The following is an 8,991-nucleotide window of genomic DNA, read 5'->3' on the forward strand; positions in this document are numbered from 1 at the left end:
CCTAATATAACCTAACCTAATCCCCCCCCAGGTAGCATCAAAGTTTCTAAGCTTCAGGTGAAATAAACTAGGGTGTCTAATCTTCAGGTGATCCGTGTTCCTTAAAGTGAGAAGAAAAGAAGACAAAAGTATGTCCAGTATTCACACAGTAACTCGTACTGTCATCTACTTTCACAAACACCCGCGGGAAAGTATGTAAAAATATATATTCTGTTTGTTTCGTTATTCTTAAACTCACGTCATGTCTCCTACTTTCCACCTCAAGATAGTATAAAAGTACTGACCCTTATGAACTTTTTACCTCACGAAAGTATAAAAGTAAGACTCCTACATCATAACTTATTGTAGAGTCTTTGTGCTAACTTTGATGCTATCTTGTGTTGTTGACGATACATACATACATACATACATACAGACAGGCAGAGAGAGAGAGAGAGAGAGAGAGAGAGAGAGAGAGAGAGAGGTATAAGTGGGACAGATTGACACGACTTAACTTGTCTTTAATCCAATGTGTGAACTCTTTCGTCTGATTCACTTAACGATCTAAAATTGTGTAAGTAATTTTGGCTATGTAAATATTAAGACAGAGTATTGGTAATCCTTTAAAAGTTTGTAAATAAGTAAATATTGATGAATTCTAAAAAAGGATCAGAATTCATTTTACCCTAAGTGCTATGATGGTTTTCATGGTCGTAAGTATTTTTTTTTTTTCTTCTTAATTGTAAGAGCCCAGTAACTAGTTCACTATGGGAGGGAGGAAGCAAGGAGGGGAGAGGAAGTGGGTGATTGAAGGAGGAAATGGAAAGGAGGAAGGGGAGGGAAGGGAAGACTCTGCCATAGGAATATCTGAGAATCCGTCCGTGTGTGTGTGTGTGTGTGTGTGTGTGTGTGTGTGTGTGTGTGTGGTGGTTTAGGTAGGTTGAAAGTGACTCCAGGATATGAGTCTTAAACATATCAAGTTTTAGAGAGGGGGCGGGCAGGAGGGGGAGACAGATGGAGGAGGAGAGGGGGGGGGGTAGGCTGAGGAAAGGAGGTGGAGTGAGGAGGGGGAAGGAGAGGTAAATCAAGCTTATAACGTTGACTAATCCAAGACTCAAGACAAGAGATAAAGGGGGGGGAGGCAATGGAGGAGGGAGGGGTATTAGGCTGGAGGAGGGGAAGAGGTGGGAGCAAGCAGTCACCACCTCCCCACCACATCACATTACCCCCCCTCATCTACTGACCCAACTTCTTCACTTATTTTATTACCTCCCACCCTTCCACCCCAGACCTCCCTCCTTAAATGAGAGTCACTGTTCCAGCACAAATTCTTCAGCTACACAAAAACTGAAACATCGATAGCCTTCACTATATCACAAGTTAATCCTTTAATGATTAAGTTAACATAAACAAATTAACCGAATATTAACTAAAAAATACTCCCTACAACACCATTAACTTCACTATATCATTAACTTCACTACATCATTAACTTCACTACACCATTAACTTCACTACATCATTAACTTCACTACACCATTAACTTCACTATATCATTAACTTCACTACATCATTAACTTCACTACACCATTAACTTCACTACATCATTAACTTCACTACACCATTAACTTCACTATATCATTAACTTCACTACATCATTAACTTCACTACATCATTAACTTCACTACATCATTAACTTCACTACACCATTAACTTCACTACACCATTAACTTCACTACAACAAGCCATCAGCTACAAGGTATCAGTGTATTGTTTAGGTCACAATGGAACCTCAGTGTTTATTTATTCCCAATGAGGAGTTACTTGACAGCGTGTTCGGCATAGTTGCTTTCCTTTGTGGGCGTGTCTGTGTGTATGATCGGGCGTGTCTGTGTGTCTGTATGTATGATCGGGCGTGTCTGTATGTATGATTGAGTGTGTCTATGATAGGGTGTGTGTATGATTGTCCCTGTGTGTGTATGATTGTGCCTGTGTATGTATGATTGTGTGATTGTGTGTGTTTGCATGTATATTTATATTTGCGTCTGTGTGTATGATTGTGTGCCTGTATGTATGTATGTATGTATGTATGTATGTATGTATGTATGTATGTATGTATGTATCTATGAGGGGTGATTTGCTGAATGCCAGTAATACACAGTTCCAGTAGTATATAGTGTCACTAATACACAGTGCCACTAATACACAGTGCCACTAATACACAGTGTCACTAATACACAGTGCCACTAATACACAGTGCCACTAATACACAGTGCCACTAATACACAGTGCCACTAATACACAGTGCCACTAATACACAGTGCCACTAATACACAGTGTCACTAATACACAGTGCCACTAATACACAGTGCCACTAATACACAGTGCTTTACAAACCCCAATAACATGCACTTTGACCTGGATTATCTTAGGTCAATGATCCTGGAGGAAGAGGGTGGAGGAGAGGGGGAGGGGGAGGAGGAGGAAGGAAGGAAGGTGATGAAGCTCCAGGAGGTGGCTTAATAACCGGTGTGTGTGTGTGTGTGTGTGTGTGTGTGTGTGTGTGTGTGTGTGTGTGTGTCTGTGTAATGTCTTTCCTCACTTGAACATTACGTAAGACAAAAGTGACATAACCACCACCTCTTCTCTCTCTCTCTCTCTCTCTCTCTCTCTCTCTCTCTCTCTGTCGTTCCTAAAAGCAAGTGAGGTTAGGTTAAGTTACATTAAGTTAAGTTCTACACGTATTGCAGCTATTATACTGTATAATACATTTAATAGATCAGAATAATACAACAAGAGAGAATAATTTTGTAATAGAGGTAATACTAATAAGGTGTAGAAGACAATAACTCGATCGATAATAATTTTGTATTGTAAGTGTGTGATACCTCCCCTCATTTGCATATTACATTACACAAGGCTCCCTCTCCCTGCTCTCTCTTCCTTCCTCCCTCCTCCTCGTCCTCCCTCCTCCTCCCCCCTCCCTCCTCCTCCTCCTTCCTCCTGCTCCTCCTCCCTGCATGTCTGGTCCCCTCACGACCCTGTTACACTATCAGATCTTTAATAAATATAATCAACGCTAACAACACTTTCTCTCCAATCTATTAGTCTTCCAACACTTAAATCAAATAAACTTTTAGAAATACTTTATGAGATTAAATTAAAACTTTTAAAAACACTGATCTTTTCAATCGTCAATTACCAGGGACGTATAATTAAGATGGATTGGTTAGATTATGATGAGGTCAGGTGTTATAGGTAAGTAAGAACAGCCAGGGACCTCATTTGACCCTTCTGGAGGGACCATAACAACTGATGACCTCACAGATAACAAAGAAAATGGGGTTATGTTATCGTTCGTGTCAAGTATCCAACGGACATTGACACACACTAATTATTCAAAATAACTTTATTTTTTAAGATAATATAAAATAATACATATCAAAAATAAATAAAAGTAAATAAATAAATTTCTGTTTGGCCAAAATTTACCCAGAACGCCTCTTATGGTGACGGCATTGTGACGTCACTCTGCTTATGACGTAACCGAGAGACAGTGCCAACGGACTATGTTAAATCAGGAGAGTGCCATCTAACAGTGCCATAATGTAGGTTAGCCCAGGTTGATGCTGATGATAGAGTTGATGGCAATTGACCTCTCCCGACACTGCCGGAGGAGGCTGAATGCTTGACCCTGTAAGAGGTCAACAGGAGGTCAAAAATTTATATAACTTTATTGTTAAGTGTTAGTGGTGACCTACTTTTATTTATTATTATTATTATTATTATTATTATTATATTATTATTACTATTAGTAGTAGTAGTAGTAGTAGTAGTAGTAGTAGTAGTAGTAAGCAGTTGTAGTAAGGATTCGTGGTCAGTGTTCAAGCAGGATGACTCAGCTGTCGGGTAAACTTAAGCACTAGTCAGCGTCACCAGCCAAGGAGTGAGTGGTGGGGGCATTACTGCTGTGAGGGGGACGAGGTAGGAGGAGGAAGGGGTAGGAGGAGGAGGAGGAGGAGGTAGGAGGGAGAAGGAAGAGGTAGGAGGAGGAGGAGGAGGAAGAAGGAAGAGGTAGGAGGAGGAGGAGGAAGAGGTAGTAGAAGAAAACAATGATCATACAGGTGTGGATGAGATTGCTACAGGTAGATACTGAGGTAAAGAATGTTAATTGAGATGAATTTAGACTCTCTTTATCCTGTGCTGTGGTGACTGTTGTGAGATTAAAGGACCGGTGTGTGAGGACGTGTGTGGCATAGTTGACGTGTGTGGCGTGGTAAGTATGGTTGGTTGAGGTGGTTAGCATGGTCAGAAAGGGTTAAATACGTGGTGTCATTTTTCTTATCTTGAAGGGTGACGTTTTGAGTGTCTGTAGGAGGTATGGTCGTGTTCCGTTGCCCTTTTGACGGGGGGAGGGAGGGAGGTTAGGGCTGGGACACATGATGCCTTTATAAGAACTGATTGAGGCACCAGGCACCTCTACAACAAGGAGAATAACTTATGAATTGTTGTCAGCCCCAAGTGGAAAGTTACCTGATCAAACTCACTCAGTCACTCACTCACTCACTCACTCACTCACTCACTCACTCATTCAATCACTCAATCATTCACTCGCTCGCCCACCCACTCGTTCAATCACTTATTCACTTATTCATTCACTCACTCACTCAGTCACTCACTTATTCATTCACTCACTCACTCACTCGCTCACTCAGTCACTCACTCACTCACTCACTCACTCACTCACTCACTCACTCACTTATTCATTCACTCACTCACTCACTCGCTCACTCAGTCACTCACTCACTCACTCACTCACTCAGTCACTCACTCACTCACTTATTCATTCACTCACTCACTCACTCGCTCACTCAGTCACTCACTCACTCACTCGCTCACTCAGTCACTCACTCACTCACTCACTCACTCACTCACTCGCTCGCTCGCTCGCCCACTCACTCGTTCAATCACTTATTCACTTATTCATTCACTCACTTATTCAATCAATCAATTAGTCAGTCAATAAGCCAACCATTTAGTCAGTTAATTAATTCAGTCATTCAATTCACTAGTCAGCCATCCAGTCATTCACTCAGTCAATGAGCCAGTCATTTAGTTAGTTAGCTAGTCATTCAGTCAGCCAGCTGATCAGTCACTCAGTTAATTAAGTCAGTCATCCAGTCAATCACTCAGTTAATTAGCCAGTCATTCAGCCAGCCAGTCAGTCAATCAGGTGTGCCATGGTGCCAGAGTGCCAGTTGATTAGAGGCACTTAAGAGCCGAGGATAGACTTCAAGACAGTGATCAGAAGAACCAATCAAAAGACACTTTGATAGTATTAGAGTTTGGATTGGTTGTGAGTGACTTATTTTTATTATTGTTACTTTTAGTAGTAGTAGGTTGTTGTTGTGTTAGTAGTAGTAGTTTGCTGTACTAGTAGCAATGTTAGTAATAGTAGTAGTTGTTATTGTTGTAGTTGTTGAAGTAGTAGTAATAGCAGTAGTTGTTGTTGTTGTAGTTGTAGTAGAAGGAATAGTATTACAGTAGTTATTGTAGTAGTGGGAGTAGTACCGTACCGTAGTAATAGTATGACTCACCAGAGGGCAGTTAGGTCGAGGCAACACTGATGCCGCCACCCTCGCGTCTAGACCTGCATCGTGCGCCCCGCCCCTGGCAGTGTTGACGCCCACCGTGGCACTCCTCCCTTCTGGTGACCGAGAGGGCAGGATCCTGAGCACGGAAAGGTATAGCGGTGAGAGAGAGAGATAAGGGAGAGTAGGGGCAATAAGAGAAGGACAGTGAAGGAGAGAGTGAGAAGGAAGGGTTAGACATAAATAGTGAGAAGAGAGAGAGAGACTGATTAAGCCTAACCTAAAATAACTTAACTAAACCTTGATACATTAAGTGACATACTGAGTCACTGTCTGGCTAAGGAAGTGACAGGGTGAGAGAAGTGATGGGTGAGGGACGGGCGAAGATAGCGACGGATGAGAGTAATGACGGGTGAAGGAAATTAAAGGTGGGGTTAGAGACGAGTGAGGGGGAATATGGATGAAGGAAGCGACGGGTGAGGGGAGACTGAAGGCCTTGGGTAGACTCACGTGTTGCGGCACTTAGCGTTCACGTCCCGCCTCGCCCCTGAACGACAGGTGACGAGACGAGTGTCGAAGATATTACCAGGGACGAAGTGAGGCAGCGCCATCCCTCTCCTCACACGGCGGCGAGCTCTTCCTGTTCTCGCGGACTGATGAAGTGAGTGAAGGGGGCGCTGAACTGTCCTCACACCCTGGTGAAGTGAGTGCACAGGCTCCTGAATTGTCCTCACAGCTCGATGAAGTAAACGAGGAGACCCCTGAACTTGCGTAGGTCCCCGATTCAAGGCAGTGATGGACTTGGGTCGAGGATGATGATGATGATGGTGGTGATGGTGATGGTGATGGTGATGGTGTCGTGGTCCCTCAGTCAACAAGGGTGACAACAGGATCTCCACACTGTAAACACAAAACTCCATATTTAGTAAGTAAAAGTCAAGGCAAGACACAGTTATCTTCAAGGTTCTATCTAACCTCTTAACAGTTAACAAGTCAACCTGGCGTTAAGTATACTGTATCTGAAAGGTTGAGAGATATAACAAGGATATACACCATCTTGTTTTTCATCGTCATTTGTAAGTTTGGTTTTTCAGAGAGTTGAGAAATATGGTCGAATGTCAAGACGGAAAGGGATTCTGATTTGGCTAATGTTTGTGGTATGTAGGTTGAGGGGAATAGATCAGGTATAACTATTGCTGTTGTTTTTCAGGTAGTGTGAGGAGGATGTTGTAACTTGCACTGAGTTTCCTACAACTTGTTTTGTATAGATTTTAGTAAGTTTGTTCACCTAGAAAACGTAAAAAATGAGGCTTCATAAAACAAGTAGATAAGCAAGTCTCAGGTAGTCTCAATATATGACCAAACTTATATGTGTTTTGGGTAAAGGAAGTCAGAGATACTGGTTAGCCACCTCTCCAAGACCTATTGTCAATGAGAATCAATATACATTTATGGTAATTATGGATCATTAATACTTACACTTTATCACTTGTGAACAGTTACTCCCAGTGACTGTGACTATCAAACTGGGATTAATAGAACATTTTGACAACAGTCCACCACCACCAGTCACACACACGCACAGGACCAGTCTGTTTATCTTTGAGAATACAATAGGAAGCCAGTTTGTGCAGTCACTTACCCATCGTAAAAGGTAGACAGGCCGCTACCTTCCTCAGCTTTCCGCGCCTTGGTCAGGGCCGCCTTCAGCTCACGTCCAGTGTCTTGTGTGTCGAAGTCGTATTTGTCATGTCCTCTAATAGTCGCTTCTGCTACCAGACGCCCCGTGAGTATTTCTCCAAGAACACTGGCACCCTCACCAGGTTCTAAATACTTATGAGGAGCTGCTAAACCTGAGTACCTATGAAGAGGTGTCTGTGGAGTCCTCCCTTCTCCCAGATGATCTCTTGTGCCGTGGGTCTCTCTGTCTCGCTCGTGTTGTTTCCTCACGGTGGCTGGGTTCTTCGTCCTCGTCATCACCTCCTTCACGACGGTGCCTGGGAGGGGTGGGCTCTGGAGCAGCTGGTGCGGATTCACTGCCCCGGGTACTATAGAGGTGTTGAGGTGAGATCCCTGCAGTATGGAGATGCCCCCCGTCGCCATGTCTAACCTGCCTTGTCCTCGCGTAGTCTTGCCCTGAACTCGCGGGTCTTGGTCTCGTTGGCCGTGTCCTCGTAGCAAACCGGGGAAATCTCTCTCTTCAGAACCCATGAGCCGTGACGGTGTGGTGGTCCCGTTCACGGTCTTGGGGATGAACGGTCCGTAGAAGTCCTCGAAGATTGTCAAAGTCTCGTTGTCGAGGACGAGATAGCCGGCGTCCTCGAGGGTGGTACAAACACCCGTCAGTGTATCCAGCGCCAGGGTGTACAACATATCTGGCCCACACACCTCGCTCCTCTGTAGACAGGATTACCAACTGTTAACATACGATAAACAGGACCGTCAATTTATGATACACAGGGCTACCAACCGTCACTTAAGATCACCTAGCTCACCCAACTCACCTGTCCGATCTGGTAGCAGCGTCCGTCGAGCTGGGAAGGGACGTAGAGAAGGTCACTTGGACGGCGGTTTAGGTTGAGGTCGCCACAAGGGTCCGCCAGACACTCACGAGGGGCCCCGAAGTCCCTGAACCACAGCACCTGTAGGAGGGACGACCCGTTACTCATAAGTTACATCTGCCGTTACTAATTTGTGCCATTCCTTCTGACCTTTTTTATTTCATTGTTTATTCTCTTCCTTTTCCCGTCTCTGTTCTTCTGTATTTCTTTTCATTTTTCTTTCTGTCTTCCTTCATTTTTCCTTTTGTTGTTTTCTCATTCCTCTCCTCCCTAACTCTCGTTCTTTCCTCTTTCTCTTCTATTCATTTTTCTTACCTTCTCTCCCTTCTTCCCTCTCTCCCTGCATTTCCTCTTTTATCCACCCTCACTCCTCCTCTTTCCCTCCCTCAATCCCAACCCCCCTCCCTCCCTCAATCCTTCCTGATCTCCTTCACTTCCTTTTCTAGCCACCCCTCACTCCCTCCTTCCCTCCCCTAATCCCTCCCTCCCTCCCTCCTCAATGACTCACCTGTCCCGGGCCACAGGTGAGGGACTGGGTTAGGATGGCGTCACACACCTCACCCTCAGCGTCAACACCCCCCTCGTAGGTACCGTCTGGACACTGGCATACAGGCGTCCCGTAGGCTGACTCATATAGCTCACGACCCGCTGTCAGGATATACTAGAGAGGTAAGGGACAAGCTATAAGGTTAGGTTAGGTTAGGTAAAATGAAGATTAAGATCCCCCTCCCCCTCCCCCTCCCCCTCCCCCAACTTATTTCACCTGAGGAGTAAATGGTCTAACGCTAGCTTGGGGGAGGTTAGGTTAGCGTTTGGCTAAGTTTGGTTTGGTTTAGTTAGCATTAGCGTTAGGTTTGGTT

The 8,991-nt window shown here is 44.3% G+C and overlaps 1 protein-coding gene across 1 annotated transcript in view; it reads right to left on the reverse strand.

The window, feature by feature from the left end:
- Window positions 1–3,425: 3,425 nt before the first annotated feature.
- Window positions 3,426–8,991, reverse strand: part of LOC121866581 — an 11,779-nt gene continuing 6,213 nt past the window's right edge. Inside the window, exons 4-9 of the mRNA XM_042366352.1 lie at window positions 8,640–8,779; window positions 8,075–8,212; window positions 7,213–7,967; window positions 6,081–6,470; window positions 5,577–5,709; window positions 3,426–3,673 (exon numbers count right to left, since the gene is read on the reverse strand). Of these exons, the coding sequence (XP_042222286.1) occupies window positions 3,593–3,673; window positions 5,577–5,709; window positions 6,081–6,470; window positions 7,213–7,967; window positions 8,075–8,212; window positions 8,640–8,779 (1,637 nt within the window). The 3' untranslated portion in view covers window positions 3,426–3,592. The remainder of the gene's footprint in view (window positions 3,674–5,576; window positions 5,710–6,080; window positions 6,471–7,212; window positions 7,968–8,074; window positions 8,213–8,639; window positions 8,780–8,991) is intronic.

This window comes from Homarus americanus, unplaced genomic scaffold (genome assembly GCF_018991925.1).
Source record: "Homarus americanus isolate GMGI-L3 unplaced genomic scaffold, GMGI_Hamer_2.0 scaffold16430, whole genome shotgun sequence".
In the NCBI taxonomy this organism is placed as follows: domain Eukaryota; kingdom Metazoa; phylum Arthropoda; class Malacostraca; order Decapoda; family Nephropidae; genus Homarus; species Homarus americanus.